Below are 23,836 nucleotides of genomic sequence, written 5' to 3'. Positions count from 1 at the left end.
AACATTGCCTTTTCACTAAATTATTGTAAGATTTTCTTCCCACCAAAGCATGTGTTTAATGGCTCTTTGCAACATATAAAACTGTATAACGTAAGAAATGGTTACTTTTGCTTCCCCGTCCCTAGTGAATTTAAATCTGAATGCCATTCTATTTCATCACATCCTTTTTTTTCTTTCCATTATAACGTTAGTTATCATAACTTGAACTTGGCATTGTGGAAACATTAAGTTTTATCTGTAATGCACCTCAGCTACTCTCAATCAGAGTGGCCTTTTAGGTAAGGAAACTGCTAACTGTCTGCTCTGTAGAGTGGTTTCATCAGGTAAAGCTCCCTCTAAGGCAGAGGTGGAGAACCTCAGGCCTGAGGCCACCAAAGCTTGGGGCTTTCCCCCAGTATTGGGGAGCCCTGTGGGGCTGGAGCACACAAAATCTGCTAGCCGGGGCCCCCTTAGGCTGTGGTGTGCAATGAGAATGTAGGGAGTGTCTTTCTCCTTCTCAGTTGGGGGCCACATCAGTGAGGATTTGTTTTGGGGTTTTTTTGCTTCTCACTTGTGTGCAGCCCCAGACTGATTTTTCTGTCAGTCAGTGACCCCGACCCAAAAAAGGTTCCCCACCCCTGCTCTAAGTGAAAACTGAGATAACTCATTTGACTTACAAATCACATTCAGAGCTGATGAGATAGCACAGAAAGCAACTGTGCACAAGGATTTGCATGCTGATTTCTATCACTCCATGTGTCCAGCTCATCTTGTTGATATTTCCATGGAACACAGAAACTAAACAAACCCATCAACACAACACTGGATGGCCTTTGTCATCTCCAGATAGGCTGCTGTAGAGTCAAAATACTGATCTACAGCATTCACATGAAGGGATCTTATGTCATTAAACCCCACAATTATCCAAATTCATATAAGTGCCTGTATTCCCATATTATTGTTATTTAACACAGACTTATTTTTGTCTTAAAAAGTAACAAAACACTCTCGCCCTCCACAACAATATTGTGGTAAGCTGCAAAGAAGAGGTTTCACAATAACCATGGCAATATTACCAATGTGTTCCTGACACAATCTAGTTCCAAGAATTCATTATACACCATGCAAAGAGGTAACAGCAATGTAACAGATCTCATTGCATGCTCAGCAATCACCAACAAAAATAGTCACTACATGCTTGCAAACAAGGCTGTTAAATACATCCTGGTTTTAGGTGTTCTTCAATACACTGGTCATAACAGTTACAGAGTGAAAAATAATCATTCTGTTAAATATAGCAAAATGTTTGCTATGTACTGTACAACTGTCTGTATCTTCAATATAATAAAATTACTACAACATCAAATACACTCTCTGAAGCAGATGCTTTTCATATGCCCTCGCCCCCCCCCAAAAAAAAAAAGAATTCCCTGAATGTATATAGTCAGTAACTGTGGAGAAACCTGTGTATTAACTTAGAACTATTCAAACTACAGATATAGGTCACACCTGAGATCTTATTGCAAAAACAGGAAAAATTACCTATCCAATAACATATTTAACTCCTAACAGCCTACCTAGCACAAATTCAAGGACAAATGCTCCTCCAAGCTCCCTTACACTCCTTAATTTTCAAAAACATCTGTTAATGAATATATACAAATATTGAGGTATAGCTGGAAGAAGAAATTGGCAACAACAGAGAGAAAGTGGCAGGTACAACATGGAAAAAAGAAAGATAGAAGAAAAATGGGAAAGAAAAAGCAAGGAAAAGAAAGGGCAGAAGTGATCCACCTATGGTAACCAGAACACTCAGCAATATCTTGCAGAGCAGTTCCATGTTGCAGTGCAGGGCGTATTCTCTGAAATACCAAAGCAAATAAGGAATATTTCAAGTCTGGTAATGCAACGCCCACCCTCCAGCCAGGTAGGCAGATTGGCTCCGACCTGGGTCCTGGCATGGGCAATCCAGTCGCAACCTGGTTCCTGCCTTGGAAACTAAGGATATGAATAGGTAACCGGTTAATCAGTTACCCTTACAGGGTGATGCCCCAGTGGCACCTAGCTGGACCAGATCAGTCTCTCACCTTTGGTGTGGTGTACCATGGGTAGGAGGCTGTTCCAGACAGGCTGGGCCTACCATGCTGTGGACCAGAAGCCAGCAGCCAAGCCCTATGGTTAACCATGTAATTGACAGAATTTTTATCAGTTATTCTGTTAATATATATATATAAAAATCAAGGCCAGGCCCGGGCCACCTCCCATCTGGCCCCTGGGTGTTCCCACATACCCAGGTGCTACTACAAGGAGAAAATGCTGGGGAGAGTCCTCTCTCCTTGCAGTAGACCCAGAGCACCATCCTTCACCCGAAACCCCTTCCGAACCCAGCCCAGGCCCACAGCCATCACCCCAAGCTGGAGCCCTCGCATCCTTCCCGCTCAACCCTCTGTCCTAGCCCCGAGTTCCTCATCCCTGCCCCCCTCCCAAACCCACACAACCTTGAACCCCAACCAGGCCTGCGCCTCTTCCCACACTACAAACCCCTTTGCCCCCCCCCCCGCCATGTTAATTTTATTATGTACACCAATATGAAGGTGATGTGTTACAAGTCGCCTTCCTATTGGTATACACACAAAAAAATCATTCTGCTCAGGGGTGGGAAAAATTAGAGTACACACCGCTCCCACCCTACTTCACTCCATTACTGAGCTATTAGAAACCTAGCTCCTTAGCTTCTCTGGGACCCACTTCCTGACTTCCATTAATCTGCACATTGCAAAGTAAAAAGAAAATGTGTCTGATGTATCACACTGCCTGGAACAGGCAAAACAAGTGAAACAGAAGTATTATTGCAGGATTTAGCATTTAAGACTCTTAAAAGCAGTAACATCTGTTTCAAGACTGTTCCATTATGTAATAACAGAATTACTGAAAAGTATTAACATTAGGAAAGAGGTTATAATACTATTTTACTGTTATTTGATTTTGTTCTTTATTTAGCTTTGCTACTCCTTTGTAGCTGTGAATTCACTAGATAATAATTCCTTTGGATAATCACATACCAAAGTGAATCACTACCTGCATCTACCTTGTGAGTACATTTTTTAATATCCCAGCAATACTTACCTAAGGCAGAGATGAGAAAAACAATTATTTGTTATTAGTTCTCCTTATCCCTCTGCTTGGAAGTTAATTAAGACCATAATTTTGGTTATCTGGGACAAAACATTAGAAAATACATGTAGACAAAATTACTATTTGTAGTGCCTAGTATCTCTATCTGTGATCCAGGATCCCATTATGCTAGGTGCTGTATAGATAGAATACTCCTGAAGAGCAACAGGATTCACAAAGATGTTCCAATACATGCTTTTTGGTTTAAATGCACAGAATCATAGACATTTAGAACTAAACTCCACATTACTAATGATGATACAATCAGTGCTTGTCAGTCCAGAGCATACATGAATAAATTATAATTTGATGTTTTCTATATTTATTAAATCCATTGGTCAAAATTATTATTACTGAACAGGAAAATATTGCAAACCAATAATAAAACATGATGGTGGCCTCATCTGTATGAATTACTGGGTGATTGTACATTTTCAGTCATTATAGCAAGACTTACTTAAAAATGTATTTCTTCATCTAAAAGGAGCCTTGTAAAAACATATGAAAAGGCTTAACTGAAAATCTACAATTATTCTGTATTCTTCTGACAATAATTTACAGGAGTTTCCCATAGTGAATTAGATATTAACACTACAGAAGATTATTTGTTTAGATGTGATATAATTGTTAATGCTAGGTACTGTAATACATAAAAGCTGTCATATATTAGTAAGTGTAATATGATTAAATTTCTACACTGTATTTTTGTGAGACCTGTTCAATTAAAGGCACACATTACACGAGGTATACATATACTAAAAGTGAATAAAATCGGAATATTCTCAAACAAGTTACTGTATATTATTTTAATTTTAAAGTTAATGAAAGCAATAAACAGCAAGATTAAGATTCATGACTTTTTTAACCTTACTGGAGTTAAACAGAAAAACAAAACAAAGCTTCATCTATGATTTTTTATGGGATGTTAACACTAACAATTTCCCCCAAAAATAAAGCAAAGCATATTTCTTACCTTCACCTACCATAGAAACACCTATTGACATTCCCAAGAACTTGCTTTTGGTCCATACATGGGTGTTCACACACATTCCCTTCTCCTTGCATTCACAGTAAAAGCAAGATACTGGTGGGTGATGGGATACTTGTTCAGCTACAAACCTCAGTTTGTAGCACACTGATTGGTCCTGGCCTAATTCCTTGGTTTGGTCCTTAGAAATGACAGAGGCACTGTTAGTTCTGAATGATTTCACTTTGTCGTTAGGCACATCCCATGAGCAATGAAATGATTCACCAATTATTGGGTTATAGGGTTTCTTGGCAACTGCTCCCTTTCGGCCTTCATGAAAGGCAGTTAGATAATACTCCACAAAGCAAATAATTCTTTCCTCCGGAGTGGCTCCAGCTGCAATTGACAAAAACAGGTCTGGATGGGCCATGAAATTTGCATACATCTCCAACAGGGATCTCTTCTCCAAAATAAATGTTGGAAGCACAACCTGTATTCAAGGCAGACAAAAGCAGACATGATTCCTCATGATTATGCTACAGGGAGAGTAAACAGTGAAGAGAGCTACAATATTAGCTGAGCCAAGCTTCATGATAGCCGGTATCCCCATCTCTGCCAGAGAGCAATTTCTCTTGGTATACAGTATAAATAATGAATTAAAGAAAAATTAGCAGTCTTGATAGCTGCTTTCTGCTTCATTATGGTTCTCAATGGCAGACCAAGAGACATGGATCTGCTATTCCAACTGCACAGATTTTCCCCCCACTTTCTCTCTGCTCAGCTAACAATTCACTTTTCTTAGGAGGCTTCATTGTTTGAGAATGTGAAAACAGTCTGATGGAAGTTAACTCAGTTCTAATAGCATACAAATCTGAGTTGACTTGCTATTAAACCTCAAAAAGAAAAAAAAAAAATCAGACTTCCCAGATTCCCAGCCAACTGTTTCAGCGGATGCTTATATAAATAAATGTGCCCTGCTTTTAAATGATTTGTGAGAACATAAAATCTAATTAACATTGGTTGCAAGAATAATATTGTTTTGTTAATAGTAGCTTTACTGAAAACTATTATGATGTACTGACAGAACAGAGGTCTCTGTGCAACACAGAATAATATCTTTCTCCTCCACATAGGAGCAAAACTAGTGAGGAATTACAATTAACGGGGGAGACATGATATATTATCTACCAAAGGAGTTCTCAACCTTTTTCTTTCTGAGCCCCCCACCCCCACAACAGGCTATAAAAACTCCATGGCCCACTTATGCCACAATAACTGGTTTTCGACATAGAAAAGTCAGCTCCAGCCTTAGCGGGTAGCAGTGCCCTAGACCACAGGGACCTGCACAAAGCTACATTGCTCACTCAGGCTTCAGCTCTGGGACATGGGACTCAGGGCCCTGGTCTTCAGTTTTCTGCTCTGGGCCCCAGCAAGCCTAATGCTGGCCCTGCTTGGCAGATACCTTGAAACCTGCTTGCGTTCCCCTCACCCCCGTCCAGGGGGCCCTGGATCCTGGTGGAGAACCACTGATCTGCATGGCTTGAAGTGAATTGGAAGTGCTAAATCTGTCCTTGTCACTCACACAGACATTTTCACACTATCTATTGTCACTGACAGGGAATATGTTTGGAGCCACAGGCAATTTGCTAACTGCAGGATGAGTATTGATTATTCTTTGGAACACTCCCAAGTAAATACATTCAATGACCTTCTTTCTACACTCATCCTAACAAAATACATGTTTAACTGTCCTTTCCTGTGAGCTCCTTCCTTTCCCTATCAATCGCCTCTTTTCAGTTCATCTTTCCACCCTGCTCCAAGAATCAAGCAGAGTGGCACCATCACCATATTTCAAATGCCAGGCATCTTGCCTCTCCCCTCACGGGACTAATGTACAGTTTTTAGTGAGTAAAGATCATGGAAACTGTCACATATTGATCTCCATCAAAATTGTATAATTACAATTAACCCACAAATATTTCTTTGACTGGATTCTCTCAATGACTCAAACCCATCGTGTCATATGCGCCTGTAACAGCAGCTTAATATTTCATACAGGAATCAGAATGGCTACTGTTCAGGCAGGTAGAGACTGATATTACTGTTCTTGGCGATGTTACTGTTCATTGCCAAGAAGAATGGAAATAGCTGAAATGATTTAAATGGTTCTGCTAGTCAGGACCTCAAAGTGGGTCACAACTCCATTTTAATGAGTTCATCAGGGCTGCCTTTGACTTGTTGAGACATGGGGCCAAAGTCAAAACCCCATTGCCTTGCGCCCAAAGCCCAAAGGCTTCAGCCCTGGGTGGCAGAGGCCATGTTATAGGCCTCCTGCCTAGGGCAGTGACCCAGGGACTTCAGCTTTGGTCCTCCCCAGGCCCAGGCTCGGACTTTGCTCCCCACCACCACTCAGTGCAGTGGATGTCAAGTGGGCTCAGGCTTTGGGCCTCCCTCCAGGATCGTGAGGTAATTTTTGTTGTCTGAGTGGTGTCGCAGTGCAGTGAAGTCTGAGAACTTAAACAGTTTGTTGTTTTTCCACAGAAACATATAGGAGAGATGGAAAAACTACCACATCTCCTTGCCAAAGCAGGAACATTCTACCTAACCCATCTAACAAAAGCAACACTATTTTCTCCTCTTCCCTGGGAGACAATTTGTGGTGTTTTAGATGCTGCTTGTAATTATTAGAACTGGGAGCACTGGGTGCTGGGAATCTGGAAGCACAGGAAACAGGAAGGAGGGGGGAGGAGATGGGCCAGGCCTGAGTGAGAGCTACAGAGGGGAGCAGCAGCAGCTTTGTAAAGAGGTTTCACCTTTGGTAAATAAAGGCCTGTTGAAGTTTGTTACTACCTTGCTTGCATGATACAACACAATTCCACAGCCCAACACAACTCGCTGCCCAGAAATCTGATTTAGGAATGAGAATATTTACACTAATAATGGAACAGTCCATGGCCCTCCAGAAATTTTTGCATCTGAATAAAGGGCAAAGCAGCTGTCTCTTCCTTCGCTTTCAACACTGACAAAGAAAAAACTTGCAAACATGTTTAAACAGAATGCGTACCTTTGTGGAACACATGCTTGGGCAGTGTAAGTCATTTGCATTAAAGAACCCGCTAGTCAAAGCGCTAGAGGAACTGCACTTCTTGAGGTTTCACAGCTATGAGATAGCAGTCTAAGGGTACGTCTACACTACATGCCTCTGTCGGCAGAAGCATGTAGATTTGTTTATTCAGCAAAGGTAAATGAAGCCGCGATTTAAATGATCGCGGCTTCATTTACATTTACATGGCTGCCGCGCTGAGCCGACAAACAGCTGATCAGCTGTTTGTCGGCTTGCCGCTAGTCTGGACGTTCCCCCTGTCGACATCAAAGCCCTTTGTCGGCAGCCCCGGTAAACCTCATTCCACGAGGAATAACGGGGCTGCCAACAAAGGGCTTTGATGGCGACAGGGGGAACGTCCAGACTAGCGGCGAGCCGACAAACAGCTGATCAGCTGTTTGTCAGCTCAGCGAGGCAGCCATGTAAATGTAAATGAAGCCGCGATCATTTAAATCACGGCTTCATTTACCTTTGCCTACAACCCTAATCTACATGCCTCTGCCGACAGAGGCATGTAGTGTAGACACAGCCTAATAGATGTTCTGCTTTCCTCCTTGGGACTGAGGAGAGAGGATTAACTCAGGAGATTATTACAATCTGCCTCTACAGCAGCTATGGGCAATCTAGGCTAGTGAGTGGGCTATAGGAGTGGCCCTCCATCTCAATGGGTTGCAAGACTGTTGTAACCAAGATGGTCTCCTGGGATAGGGTAGTTTTACTAACTACACTTGCGTACCTAGATTTTTGCAATCCAAGTACAGCAGCACTTTGACTGGATGCAGACGGTGTACGCGACTCTCTCAGTCAGTGTTGTGTGCAATCAGCACACACCGTGTGTGTGGGGGGGGGGAGCGGAGGGAGGGAGTGGTAATACCAGTAGGAAAAAAACTACGCAGATGGAATCAGCAGAAACTGGCAACCTTGCACATGGTCAATAGTAAACAAAATGTCTTATGGGTCACACACAGAACCCTGATGGGCTGCATGTGATCCGCAGGCCACAGGTTGCCCATCGCTGCTCTACAGGATCTTATGAATCAATCTACACTTAATATAATTTCAGAGTAGCTGTGCTCATGATGCTTTAAAGGCTTTGCTGAAAACTGAAACTAGATCCAAGTTCCAATTGGAAAAACTAGGCGTATGGCTTCTTAGGACCAAAAGTATCTATTTCCTTTTCCAGTGCTTGCTGGGGAGTCAGAAGGAGGCAGGGTAGATTGATTTAAATCCAGACAACAATTTTAAAATCAGCAAGCAGAAAATCTTAATTTAAACAGACCAGCCCAGTGGGGTAATATCTTTTATTGGACTAACTTCTGCGGGTGAGACAAGCTTTGGAGCATACCCAGAGCTACTGCAGCACAAAGTCAGTACTGGCCAGAAGCAGGATGGGTGTAAAGCCCCGCTGGACAAGAGCCAGCACACAGCAGGATCTACCGGCAGTACTGAGGGGGAAGACAAATATATGGGACAATTTGCCCATGTTTAAGAAAAAGTCAGGACACTTGCAGGAGGTCTTAAATATGGAACTGTCCCTTTAAAAACACGACATCTGGACACCCTACTTTAACATAGTGTGAGGATTATTAAATTGAGGCTAATACTATTTTGTATTTGGAAGAGGAGGGAGGGTTGTGTTAGCATACACACAGACAAGAAGGGCCTGGAAATTTAAAGAGAAATTACCAGTCTTCATCTCTAAGTATCTTAGAGCTAGTTTGATATATTAGACTGAAATATTTTTACTGCACCGTAGGTGTTTTGTGAGGTAATAAAAGTCACATAAGCTACCAAAAGGAGAAAATTGTTTACAAACAGAAGATGTTAATGGTGAAGGCCTATAATAAAACACTCAGAATAAAACATTACTTGCAGTATGGGTATCTGATATTTTTGCAATGGATTAAAGGACTGTTCAACCTTCAAGTTGTCTTTTTCACAGTATTTTGTATTCTTATTTCAAAGATTTTAGGAGAAGGAGGTATAGACGTGAGTAAATTATGAGAGGCAAATCCTTCATCTCAGCAAAAATAAAATGTACATTAATAAAAATCTGATTCTAAGATCAAAAGGAAAACAAATCTAAGCTTTTTTATATATCCATATGCCCTTGAGAAGCACTCTCTTGCATAGTTACTCTACCATATGGACACAACTCTCTGATCGTCCCATACCGCTTTTATGTGTAGAGGAAACAAGTCAGAATAAATTCATGGTACTTATTTTTCTCTCTCTCTCTCTCTCTCTCTCTCTCTCACTCACTCACACACTCACACACACACACAGTTTTCTCTCTCTCTCTCTCTCTCTCTCTCACACACACACACACACACACACACACACACACACACACACACACAGTTTTCTGTATAAGTACTCCATTATATTAGGACAAAAAACCATCTTGACGCATCTGTATCCACAAGAGATAAAATCACTAGAGAGTGGAATACAAAATTATTAACAGAAGGAAGCTCTCAGTTTCAAACTACTTACATATTTTCCAACTCCACAGTGGCTTACAGGAAATCTCTCATGTGACACCTCTTCTCCAACTACATAAAATTTGAATGGTTTCAGAACAAAGGAGTACACCTAGTGTGATCTTTTGTAATAGAACTGTAACACGAAGAATAATTTTGTCCTGAGCGGCTATAATTTTGTTATAGTAAATTGCCTGAAGTTTTCATGTGAGCCCAAGGTATGTGATAAAGTACTAGTTTGACCCATGTTCCTTGTTCCTTAAATTAAAAGCCTTTAACATCCACTTTTTCTTTCTAATACAGGTGAAATGAAACTGACTATGGGCTCAATCCTGCATTTCTTGCACAAATCCATTGTTTTCATGGCTGGTTTGAATGTACAAAGTGCAGGATTTTGCCCTGAATGAGCAGTAAGAAAAGGAGATAAGGGCCCTGACCTAGCATACAGTTTTGCATGTGAGCAACTTTACTCACATGAGCAATTACACCAAGTACAATGAGTCTACTCACATCAATACAAGTCATAGGGGCTGGAACAATTTTTATGGTGGGGGTTCCAAAACTACTTCAAACCAGCAGGTGTTACTGCCTCCCTAACACCCTTCATTCCAGCAGCTATGAACAAAGTTAAGGATGTGTATGTTTACAAAATAACTGTTTAAAAGAACAAGACAGACATTTTATCATGCACGCTATTCTGCTCCCGATGAATATAATGCTACTAAAAGATCTGGTCAAATGAAACTATGAGCTGCCCCGTGGAAATATTATACCATAACTCCAGATTCACTGGGATTAAACTGTCACTGACACAAATAGAATGTGAGGTCGCGTTTTGAAGAGTCTAATACATCTGCACAGGTCTTCCATCACTGACTAACATACATACATTTTCCTCCCCTTCCTTTTCTGCAGCTCCTGCGGTTGTCATTTGACATGAAAAGCCTGCCTAAGAAAGTCCATCTCCCTCCATACTTCCCCAGGGTGAGACCACACTTTTGAAAAGAAGCAAAGCTATGAAAACTATTGCTTCAGAGTTTGCAAAATAGATAAGGATCTGAAAGAATATCCATTTGGAGGAAGACGAAGAAAGAATGAGCAACTAAAATATATATGTACTATCTGGAGTTACCCAGCATTGCTTTGGACCATTGAAATAACTGAGGTGAGAAGCCTGAAGGGAGAGAGGGGGAAGAGAGCTGCGTGCCTGCTGCCAGCACCCGAGCCCGCCCTCCGCTTCCTTGTCCCTCCGCTGGCCTTAATGAGTGACTGTCCCCACCCCCGGGAAGCAGCTTCTCCCCACACTGCCAAGCTCTGTGCAGTCCCGGGGAGAGGCATCCATCTCTCATCTCTTCGCTCCCAGAGTACCTTAAAACCTTCTCCTGAATAAAAGGTTATCCCATGCAAAGTTTGTCGCTGTAGCTCTTATAGTGTCCAAGTTATTGGCGCACAAACATACAAACATTCGCCTTTATATATTAGATATAGATACAGTGCACATACCCTGGTTAGATCCATGCCAAGTTTGAGCTGTGAGATGAGATGAAGAATTATGCTACGCTGATCTTCCATGACTCCTAAATCCTCCTCTTCATTATCTTCGGTATCTGTCATCTCATCTTCAATCAAGATCAACTCAGGAGTCGAATGCTAAAATGAAAACAATTACCAACTGGATAAACAAGTAGCAATACATGTCAGGTCCTTATGCATGTTTAAAAATGGGGATAAGCTCAGAGCACGCAGGAGGCTCCTTTACAAAAATCCACTTGAGGCTGGATCACAACTTTGGTATTTCAATGGCAACAATGGTGATCCTTAGCAAATATTAATTTATACATTATTGTGTAATATAAGTATAACAGAGGTACATTGTGCAAGGTTTTGATACAGGTATACAAAACAAAATGCCTCCCCCTCCAGAAGTTTCTTCTTTCTTTATCTATTAAACAAAAAACATGGTTGAGAATCAGTATCCTTCAAGAGAGCTCAATTTGATAAATCACTCATGTAAATAAATACCTTAACAAATCCTACTATTAAGAAATAATTTCACATGTTTTCACTCATTCATCCCAATTGCTCAACTCTGGAAATCATGGACCAAATAAATTTTTAATAAAATGCTTAGCAATGCTACTTTGACCATCATAGTCAAGAACTTTGCTATAATGGAGGTAAATTGGAGTCTAAAATAATATCCTAACTAGAGATATATACATTAAAGTGCATTTTTCTGATTGTTGTAGTGCTATGAATTTATGGCCTAGTGTTTTAACATTCAGCTTGTGTGTGTTTAAGACAGAGGAGAAACAGTATACCTGCCCATTTTACAGACATACCAGTTAAGTATTAATACAAACAGAAAAATCATGCCTCTTCCCTCCAAAGTGTTCAGAATGTGTGGGGAAGGTGGAGCAGGAGAGCATATAGTAAATTCAGCAACAGAACAGAACACTGTCTTGCCTCTTAAATTATAATATATTAATAAATTATGTCTAGGTGGTAATTATTTAAATCAATTCTTCTAATATGAATTGCACTCCTTTTGGTGGTTCATCAGAGCCAGAATCTAACAAGCTTCAGGGCCAGGATATGAAGTATTTGGGTTTGCTTTTACATGATTGTTCCTTTTTTGTTTGTAGTGCTGAAAAAGTTACAAGACGGTTGTTCATATTTCTTGAGGCAATACCAATGGTTCTTTACTGCTAGCTCTTGTGCGTAGCTTTCTCATATATATGTAAGAAAAGAATATCACTGTTGCATTGACAGTTGCTCTGTTATAAAAATTGATTAATAATTTTAAGGAATTACGAAAGATAGGTTGTGATGATTTTTACAGTAAAGGCTAAACATTCCAAGCAAAAGAGAAAAAGCTAACATTCTGCTTTTCTTTTATTGTACACAGAATTGGATTTTAAAACAATTTGCTAGGAAGACAGACTATGATCACGTTAAAGCCAAAAAACCCTCAGGTAGCTAACAATATTACATACACAAAGTGGGTCATATTTATCAATATTCTCCTGACTAGTCACTATAGATGTTTCCATGCATTTGATCAGTTTTTTTTTTAAATTGAATGCATGTTTGTTTAGCATTCAACTATCCTCCAAAATAAACCACTACTAGAAAATCACTGAACTCAGATGACCTATGTTAATTTCATCTGGTAAAACAGAACACAGAGCGTTTAAGAAGATTCTTGTAACTACTCCATCTAGAAAACACTATTTTAACTCCAAAGCTGATGAACTGTAACTAACAACTGTGGAGGCTTCTGAAAGGGCAAAACAGCCATTTTTCTCAACTCATAAAAAAGTATAACATAACCCCCCATTACTACAGTTAAAGCACGATTGACCAGTTCAGTGTCAGTATGTTAGCACCTAACCTGGCAACACTTACTATACATGATCTAATTCCATAATCAGAAGGTAGATGCATAATGCTGCGGCCCTACGCTGTTATGTACATACTGAATTTCAATTGAAGGGACTGTTGGGAGGGATCTTCAGAACTTACAGTAGACGTTTCTATAGCAGGCTTGCCTTTCATCCAGCTTGACCTCATCAAGAGTACTGTGCTACTGTTATCACAGTACTGCTGCTCCTGCTGTTAGCTCGGTTAATAGTAAGCAAGTTAGAGATGGAATTAGTAGTACTAAGAACAGGCAACAGAACCTCCCCTTCTCCTCCCTTACTGTCCTCCCCCCCTCCCTTTTTTAATTTCAACAGAGTTTGAGAGTGCGCTGATGTCAATCTGCTGCCTGCATTTCTAGTCACATGACAGAGATCTGTGGGCTTAATGGCAAATAGCTCCCACGGGAAAAATGCAATTGCTGCTGCTGGAAGGCTATCCCAGTAAGCAGTTTTCTACTTGTATTTTTCAAAGTTTCCCCAAGCATACCTGGGCGGACAGCCTAGCACCAGCAATCTACACATATTTCATTTGACAGACTAGCAGGTAACAAGCTCTCAAGAGTCACCAAAAAAACAAAAATGTAACTACACTTTCAGTTTATAGAATACTGACAGACATGCAACCTCAATATTTAATGAAAAATTACTAACTAAAACTGGGCAAGATATTAATTTACTGACAGAATATACTGAATATTTTATTTTCCTTTTGAAAATTACATATTCTGCCAGGTATACAGTTTTCAAATTTCCATTCTCCATACATTTTAAAATGTTACTAATTAATTATCAACTGGCAATTGTTCTAGTTCAGTGCAATGGTACAACACTGTAAAATTATATTTCCCTACTCAGGGTAATTTTTTTAATGAACAAGTATTATTTTATTTTTGTTTTTTAACATCACTGTTAAGTTGAATGAGTAAATTTTTGAACCTGGGATTTTACACTTTAAAGGGTGATTTTGCAAGTAGGTATGCAAAGAGATAACAGGTTAACCAGTAAGCAATGCCTTACTGGCATCCTTACTGGGGTAAATGGTTAACCACCGCCACACCAGGCTGGAGCAGTCCCAACCTGCAGCATGCCACAGCACACCAGTTAAAACATGTAGTTTAACCAGTTAACATTTTAAACATGATTTTGAATCCCTATTTGTAAGGTACAATCTCTAATCGATACAATTTTCAATGTCATGTGAAACAAGTGTAGTTTGTTTAATATTTTAAAAAATTATCATTTGCCTACTTCTTTTTTATAATATGAATCCCTCCTCTGTGGCATTAGAACAATATTTATAGTAAGAGTGATGAAAGCCACTGAACAAAACTATAAACCCTACATATGATGGAAACCACTTCAAGCAAGGGAGTGCTGCCAAATCCCTTGTTCCAGCTCCTCCTCACATCACATTTACTGAGACAGGCTACAGTTTTCATTAAAGATGAAGAGCCTCTAACTTTGTAAACTGCCCTAAAATTAAAATGTGTCAAAAATTAGGGTTTTAATCCAGGGTGCAGAGTAATGCAGTCATGGAACTATTTTAGTTTTCTACTCCTTTCCCGTCTTTGCCAATGAAGTTTAAAAACCCAGCCAGGCACCTGCCATTTTCACTACAGAAAATGAACTGCAGTCCTCTTCAGAGCAATAAGCCATATCATTTAAATACTGTTACCCAAGTATAGGTGAATTCTCTATTAAGTATCTTGAACATACAAAAATTTCACCACCGGCAAGGAGTTCCAAAGGTTGATTGAGTGTAGTGTCCAGAAATACTTCCTTTTGTTCGTTTTAAACCTGCTTCCTATTAATTTCATTTGGTGACCCACTAGTTCTTATGTAATGGGAGTAAGTAAATAACATTTTTGTATTCACTTTCTCCAAACTATTCATGAATTTATATCATATCCCCCTTAGTCTTTTCTTTTCTAAGCTGAAAAGTCTCCATCTTTTTAATCTCTCTTCATATGGCAGCCATTCCAAATCCCTAATAATTTTTGCTGCTCTTTTCTGAATTTTTTCCAATTCTAAGATGTCTTTTTTGAGATGAGGTGACCACTTCTATACATAGCATTCAAGATGTAAGCATATCATTGATTTACACAGAGGCAGTAAGATACTCTCGATATTTTTCTCTATCCCTTTTTTAATGATTCCTAACATTCTGTTTGCCTTTTTGACTGACACTGCACATCTGAAATTCGTTCTGCTCACAATAGAGCTTTGCCAGCATCATTCATCATTTGCATATATGACAGAGATTAAAACTCACAGGCCAGATTCTTGGCTGGAAGTCCACAGAGCTATGCCAGTTTACATTAGCTGAGAAATTAGTCTCATACATTTGTCACCACTGTCAGAGCTAGAATTAGATTCCTTTTTTTATAGTAAGTAACATTAACAGCACCTTTAGACATATCTATTAACAATGAACAATTACTTCTCAGTAGGATTGTCACTAAATGCATATGCACCTCTACGACTGACTTGTCAGCTTCTTTTCTTGTCCGTATTTACACCTTCCAATCATTTAATCATATTAATTACCAACTACAGCATGTTCCTGATGAGATAATATCCATCAATGCATCGTACCCTTATTGACAGTGAGCAGTGTGACCTAACCTATCATTAGTGTCTCAGCTATACCTTGTTTACTAGGATCAATGTAAGAACTAGCTTGTCAGTGTTCAGTAAAGAAAAAAAATCCAGAAAGACCGATCACAAACTAAAATTACCTCTCAAAATTAAAAATAAAACCTGACTATTAAGATACTCCCACACCTCAAACCCATCCAAGAGCCAGAAGTATTATCACCACCATCATCCATGCAGTACAACTCTCCTACCAGAATAGAAACAATTTAAATCATTAATTTTAATCATGATTTAATCAGCAAAACAGAAAACCTTGATTTAAATAATTGATTTTAAATCACATTTTGTATTTGTACATTTTAGTTTTCCTAAAGAAAGACTGATTCTCATTGACTGGTAATCATTAAAGCATGTTGATTTGTAACGAAATATACTCTTCACACTGACTTTGGTGCTTCTTTTTGTTAAACCAGAGGGATACACCATGTCTGTGTCTAGACTGCACCCCTTTTGCGGAAAAGGGATGCAGATTAGACACAGCGCAATTGCAAATGAAGCGGGGATTTAAATCTTCCCCGCTTCATTTGCATAAACATGGTTGCCGCTTTTTTCCGGCTCGGGGCTTTGCCGGCAAAAAGCACCAGTCTAGACGGGGATCTTTCGGAAAATAAAGCCTTTTCCGAAAGATCCCTTATTCCTGATTTTAAGAGGAATAGATGATGATTTTTACTTGTGATTTATGTCCAGTTCTATTTGAAGATAAATTCAAATCAATAAAAAATGCAGACAACCAGACATTTTAAATTAAATACAATTACCACGTGAACTAAATGCACAAGAAAAAGTTTATTAGAGCATGTTTTGCATAAAACTGACCGAAATATAAGCTGTATAATAAGTCAATCTAAACTCTACGGCTACGTCTAGATTGGCCCCTAATTCCGGAAGAGGCATGCAAAGCAGGTAAGTCAGAATAGGGAAATCCGCGGGGGATTTAAATATCCCCCGCGGGATTTAAATAAACATGTCCGCTGCTTTTTTTCCGACTTGGGGAAAAGCCGGAAAAAAGCGTCTAGACTGGCGCGATCCTCCGGAATAAAGCCCTTTTCCGGAGGATCTCTTATTCCTACTTTCAGGAACCCTGTTCTTATTCCTACTTTCAAACCCTGTTCGTAACTGCGGATCTGACATAAGTCGGATCCGCGTAACTCGGGGACTGCCTGTATACTGCTTCATCTAATTTTCTGTATATAATTTAAATGGTTGAAATAATTATACCAACTTAAGGCTATCGCATAGGTTGTTCTTGTCAGACAATTTTAAATAGGATTATTTTTCAAAAATAAACCTGCATTTCAACACACAAAAAATCTGATTGATTTTTACAAAGTTGTCAATGTTTATCCAGCCTGTCTCCTTCTCTGAAAGTGCTTTTGCCCTTTAGCAGATACACAAGTTTCAGCTTATTCACACATTGGTGAGCAGAGTCTTGTGGGACATAATGAGTCTCTCTCGCATAAGCCTCTTTCATCTCAACAGAATTTCAAATAAAATGAAACATAATACTCTTCTAAAAGCAACGACAGCAGATTAGGGGAAAGAAGAAAGGGAAGGAGCTGGAAGAAAAGTGCTACAGGGAACTCAGTCCAATTACTCCAAGCTTCAACACCGACCTTCATCTCACTACAGTCCTGCTGGGCTCCTCTCCTTGGTAACCTTCTGATCTGCCATGGAAGGCAAGAAGAAAAGACTAGACTGGGGGTAAATTTTTCAAAAGTGTCTAAGTTATTTAGGAGCCTGAATCCCACTTTCAACAGCGACTTGCTCACACACATTCAATGAGACATTGGCTCTCAAGTGTCCAAGTTGCTTTTGCAAATAGGACTCAGGAATTTTTGCCATCAAGGGCTTGGGGAGACTACAGGGCTAGAGCCAAGTTTTCACATCCTGCCTTCATGATAAAAAGGTTTCCAAAAGGAGGCAATGGAGTAAGATAGGTGTTTCGACTGATACAATTAAATCTCCAGTGATATCCAAGGGCTGATTTCCGTATCATCACAGCCCTCCCTCCCCCCCATACACACACTTTGCATATGTCATTTGCTATACCCAATAAGGGAGAAATTTTTCAGCAGAAAGATAATTTTTCAAAACTGATTAGAAAAATTGGTGTTAAGAGGGGTTTTTTTTCCTGGTGTTTACTCATAACGTGCTAGGCTTGCTATATGTGAGTAAAAATTAAACCTGAGCTAAGCAACTGATAAGATAATTAGACTGAAGGAAATGGTAAATATAAATAGTAACTTTATTTTTTTTTAAAGAATGGAGGCATGAAATCTCTAATTAGAGTCTTGGTTAAACACCAAGAGTTTGATTTTACTCTTTTACCAAAGTAAACTGGAAGTAAGACCCACAAGGATCACACAGGCATAAGGAGAATCAAGTCCAATCTGAGCATATGAAAATGTACATGAAGTCTAATTCAAACTATTGAAATTCCTGAAAATATAGGTTTTTAACTTCTTGTAATTCATTGTTTTTATTCAATTAAGATAAATGTGACTTTTCCAAATACAAATATTTCCTATTTAAATAATATCCTTTACCAAATTTCTAACCATCTAGCATTTTTCCCCATAAAACTAAAACCGTAACTCTAAGTTAATTTTGAAAGCATGAATTAATCATGAAATATATGGTGACAATTCTCACCAACCAAAAAGTTTGGGTTTTTATTTTTTTCAGATGGTCCTTTGGGAGAAATTTCAGTCATTAATATATTTCTTTCAGTCCATTTCCATACAAATACAGATGATAGTTTCATTTTTTATTCTTCTACATGGATATTCCAACATTTGAGAAAATTTCCATATAAATGAAATGCTTATGACATGTCTAGAATGTTCTTTCCTGCTAAGTTTATAATTCCCATTTGGTAATTTGAGGGCTTCAAGACAACCCAATACATTTTTAAGAAAATAACCCTATGAATTTTTAAATCTTGAACTTAAAATATCCATGTTTTATAATTTTGCTAAAATTATAAAGTCTTACATAAAGTTATATTTTTTATAAAATCTCTTTGTGGATTTTAATTTTAAGGAGCAGCCCATACTTTAAAATAGTAGTTTAATACCAAAGCTCTAAATTTTAGTATTTCTAGCCATGAAGGCAGCCTGACATGTATATATTAATAAACTTAAAAAACAACAAATGGTCTAGTAGCACTTGATAAACTAACAAAACATGTAGATGGTATCATGAGCTTTTGTGGACACAGCCCACTTCTTCATATGACCCGAGTTTTGCATTTAGGCATTCAAAGAAAAATTACATATATCCTTTGGTGATATGTTAATTTCCAATCTGTTCCTTTCCTTTCCTGCAAAAGAAGGCTACTTACCACTAAAACGCAAAACAGCAAAGTTGGATTTACAATATCTAGATATTAATGAAAGTGTTAATGAACATGTTTTCTGACTTTCACTTTAAATAGGGAAATTAAGTATTCATGAAACATGCACCATTGACAGCTCTTGGAACTCAAGTCTTGTATATATAGAAAAAGTACAGAAGCGTAAGCTTTTCTTAACTGCACTGACAATGTGGCTTTACTGAATGTAGTCACTTCAGGTCAGAGTTAAGAACACATAGTAACACAAGAGTGATGACAGAATTGGTGCGGGAAAGGATTCAACAAGGATTAGTTGTGATTCTTGCGAGGGATGGAGAATGTGCGATATATGTCTGGTATGAAAAATAAGTGGTATAACTTTCACGCTTCAATGTAATCTGATGTCCTCTGTGCAACTCTTCAAAGAAAGTTTTGTGGGAATTCACACATACAGTAGTTATTTCAATTTTCTTTGTAGAAGAAATTATTCACGATCCTAGGGACTTTTTACAAATTCAAAGGACACAAAAATCCTCAATAAGATTTGTGTATTTCCATCCTTCCATGCCAACTTGTTCTATATCCTGATCAATACCATACTCTTCTCCCATTTAATCAAAAATAATCTCTAACAATAGCCATGTGAAAAGAGATGGACCTTTCCAAGTACCCTGCTGGTCAAATCTGGACTCTGATGGACTGAGGGAAGAGTGTAAACTTGAGTCCAGACTCCTCACAGAAAGCAAACAGCTAGCTGCCAGCCCCCTGTTCAAACATCACCTGTATATTCAAAAGCCTCTGCTGATGGTAGCACATAAGGAAAGATGCTATTCCTGAGAAAGTGAAATTCTACACTATTTAGAACTTTATAAATTAAAGTTCTTCACCCCAATTCAATAGGCAGCTAGGGCAGACTACAGAGCACTGGTATAATGTTCTCTTGACATGAAGCACCATTGCTGTGGCAGGCAACCACATTCTGCACAAGCTTATAGTTTTGTGTGTTTTCAATGCACAGCCAAATATGCCTCCCTCCTTTCCCCACTCTCTGTAACTCTTCCCTTCAATAGTGGCTGTCCCCACTCATTCCTCCCAGCCCTTCCACAATTCAGCCATTCAGATCCCAGCAGGGGATCACCCACCACCACCAGAGTTCCCTGTAAGCTGCGAATCTGCACCACCGCACTGTAAGAATTTAAGGTCCGCCCACCTCATTTTCAGTAGCACTCACCTTCCTGCTGGAACAGAAGAGGAGTGGTGGTGGCAGCGGTAGCATGCAGCTAGCTGCCCTTGTGCTCAGGGCTGGAGCCAGGGCGCGCAAGGTGAGCAGGCTGAGAGGTCAGGGAGCTGGCAACTCAGGTGGCTGAGAGGTTGGGCAGGTGGTGCGCAAGGTGAGTGGGGGTGGCCAGCTGGGACAGCCTCACCAGAACAGGCCGCGTGCAGCTGCCACTTTGCTCCAGCTGAAGCCGGGGCACGCGAAGTGAGGTTGTCTCAGCCTCACCAACCCCAGCTCCAGCTACGGGGGACAGGACGCAGCCCAGCTGGCAGGGCCACGTGGTTGGAGGCAGCAGCTGCTGCAGCAGCCCTGGCCAGGACCAGAGCCGCATGGTTGGAGGCGGTGGCCGCTTGGGTGGCCCCATGGCTGGGGGTGGCAGCTGTTCAAGAAGCAGGGGCTGGAACCTCGTGGCTGCTTGATTTGTCACTGTCATAACCGGAGAATAGCAGGCATTAGGAGCAGTAATTGAAAAACTTGAAACTGGAATTTTTGTTTGCAAGAAATACAATGGTATGAAAATTCAGTCAGTTGCAGGAAATTAAGTCACTAATGAGAGTTAGAGTTTTAGGCTCTAGGAGGTAACAATGTACGTTTTCATTTCTGCTCACCTTGAGAACAGCAGCAGTTGCTCTTTGCCAAGGAAACCATTTCTGCCACCATTTATTACTGGTGTTGTGCAGCAGCACAGCACAGGTCCTTAAGAAAAACAGCTTATTCTTCAAACTTTGCAGGTGTGTGGGAGGACAGGGGGGCTTTTAACCTTATCTGTAACTGATGGCAGGATACAGTACTTTGGCACATAGGGTCAGCCTTAGTAATAATAATAATAATAAATGGAGATATACCATCTCATAGAACTGGAAGGGACCTTGAGAGGTTATTCAGTTCAGTCCCCTGCTCTCACAGCAGGACCAAGTACCATCCCTGACAGATTTGCCCCAAATCCCTAAATGGCCCCCTCAAGGAGGGAACTCACAACGCTGGGTTTAGCAGGCCAATGCTCAAACCACTGAGCTCTCTCTCTCCCTAATAAGGATGTGTGGGTGACAGTTCTGATTTAATAGCTTTTTTTATTCTTTGTGACTGGGAAAGAGCAGTTTTAATATTCTTTCTTCCATAACATATACGTATGTGTATGTGCGCACAAGTAAACAGTGGGTGCCAATAGCGCACATGACCTCAATACTGGTGCACAAGACAAAACTCACTCCACTCACAGACAGAAAATCTTAGAGGGAACACTGACCACCACCTCCAGAGAGGCACCAATGGGCCTGTAAAGGGGGAGGGGAGGCTGCTTCTATTCTAAGGGGAGAGCATACTGAGACAACACCACCATGGAAGTGGGGAAAGCCTCGTGCCAGAAGAGTGCAGTGAGAAGTGGATGTCTCCCCAGATGGATCAGCAGATCAGGGATTCCAGCTGCTATCTGCCCCATCTCCCAAAAATGCCAGGAGCCTGGGAAGGGGGAATCCATGCCCATAGGACTCTTGGGGTATGTCTAGACTACATGGCTCTGTCGATAGAGCCATGTAGATGAGTTTACTAGACATAGGAAAATGAAGCAGTGATTTAAATAATCGCCACTTCATTTACATGAAAATGACCACCGCGCTGTGCCGATCAGCTGTTTGGTGGCACAGCGGGGCAGTCTGGACGCGCCACGGTCGACAACGGAAGTCTGTGTCAACCGCTCCGTTATGCCTCGTGGAATGAGGTTTACCGGAGTGGTCGACAAAGGCTTCCATTGTTGACCGCGGCACATCCAGTCTGCCCCGCTGTGCCGCCAAACAGCTGATCGGCACAGCGCGGCAGTCATTTTGATGTAAATGGAATGATGCCAATGTAGACACAGCCATATAGTATATCAGTGTAACAAAGGCAGCATAAAAGCCATCCATGTCTTACCTGAATTAGCCCTTTTCAGTGACAGAATACCCAAAGCTCTTTTTTTTAAACCTGAGGAACACTAATGAAGAAAACAGTACCTTGCTCAGACTCCAGAGCGAGCAATCATTTGTTTCAAGGGTGCACTTCCTTGAGCTAGTCTCAAACTACTGCCACCAGAGTTTTCATTACCCACAAACAATAGAAATAAAGAACTTCATAAAGAGCCAAGAAAAGATTTCTACCCTTTCTAGGTTACGTTTAAAGCTGCAAAGGCACCTTCACAGGTGGCCGGTTATAATTCTAGAAAGTGCTTTAAAATAGCAAGTTTGTCCCGTCTGTAATACCATAGATGTAAAAATAGGAACTGAACTGAAACAACTATCTTTGATACTGACAGTGTGATATGGTCTTGAGAAAGAGTGAGTACAATAGAAATTGGATCTATTCCGAGCCTTTTACAGTGAAGGTTCACAAAGTGCTTTATACTAAACTAGGCGACGAGGAGACCCGTGCAAGTGAACACAGCAGCCATTACAGCTTTCAACAACAGGCTTGAGCAGTGGAACCCATTTTATTTTAAGGGAACACTATGGTTTTCCCTTTAACTTTACATCTGGATAACCATCAGTAATAGGCAGCAGGCACTTCTTATTGTCTCTTCTAAATTAAGCTCTTTGGATCAGGAATTGTCAGATACCTTTTTTAAGTCTATTAGCAATATTTTTCAGCCTGGATTTATTAGAATAGAGAGGTTTAATACAAAATATTTCCCATTTTGGATGAAATATTTTTTAACTTGTTTTAAATAAAACTATAATCTTTTTTTAAAAAAATAGCTTTACTCTCTTGTATGCTGCACTGACACTCCCCCATCCTTCATGAACAATTTGTTTCTCCCTTCTTCTTGCATCTCCACATCTTCCTCCTCCTCCCCTCCATGCTGCCTAGAAAGGATTCCTTATCCAATCGGACAAAATAGGTGAGGCACGATCTTTTGTTTGTAGTAATCCCTTAGCCAATGTGACAATCAACTCCATGCTTCCTAAGCCTGATTTCTTCCAGCTAACATTATACCACTAACATCATTTTCAGCAATGCCATCAAGTCTTGCTCTTGCTGTTCAACTTTCAATTCATAAAATGTAACTCACCAAAATGTAGTCTTCCCTACAATTTAAACAAAAACAGAGCCGTTAATAGAAAAAAAACCAGCCTTTTCCTTTTGGAACTCCATGGCCCACCTTCTTTGTCTGCAATTTTTTGATGGGAAGGTCTATTTGCAATGTTAGCTTCCCAGGGAAGCTATTTGCAAAATGTTAGCTTCCCAGAGAAGCGTACTCGAGTGAAGCGGTGTATGAATTGTGGAGGAAAGACAATAATACAGGCAGGGGATGAAATGAATGAGGAGGGACAAAATATGCAATGACGCAGTGCACTGAATGTAAGAAGAAGAGGGAAGAAATACACCCAAAGGTTTTAAACTTTATTCAAACCACCATTCATTCAACACAGAAAAAAATGAACATTGATCCGTGAGAAGTGGGGCTCCTT

At 40.1% G+C, this 23,836-nt stretch overlaps 1 protein-coding gene across 2 annotated transcripts in view; it reads right to left on the bottom strand.

The window, feature by feature from the left end:
* OSBPL10 (oxysterol binding protein like 10) overlaps positions 1 to 23,836 on the bottom strand; it is a 176,246-nt gene that overhangs the window by 22,601 nt on the left and 129,809 nt on the right. For both annotated transcript variants that reach the window (XM_075921975.2, XM_075921976.2), the window contains exons 7-8: positions 11,210 to 11,356; positions 4,127 to 4,610 (exon numbers count right to left, since the gene is read on the bottom strand). In XM_075921975.2, the coding sequence (XP_075778090.1) occupies positions 4,127 to 4,610; positions 11,210 to 11,356 (631 nt within the window). The remainder of the gene's footprint in view (positions 1 to 4,126; positions 4,611 to 11,209; positions 11,357 to 23,836) is intronic.

Source organism: Pelodiscus sinensis, chromosome 2 (assembly GCF_052426305.1).
Source record: "Pelodiscus sinensis isolate ZL-2025 chromosome 2, ASM5242630v1, whole genome shotgun sequence".
Lineage (NCBI taxonomy): Eukaryota > Metazoa > Chordata > Testudines > Trionychidae > Pelodiscus > Pelodiscus sinensis.
This window is presented reverse-complemented; position numbering and strand designations above follow the sequence as displayed.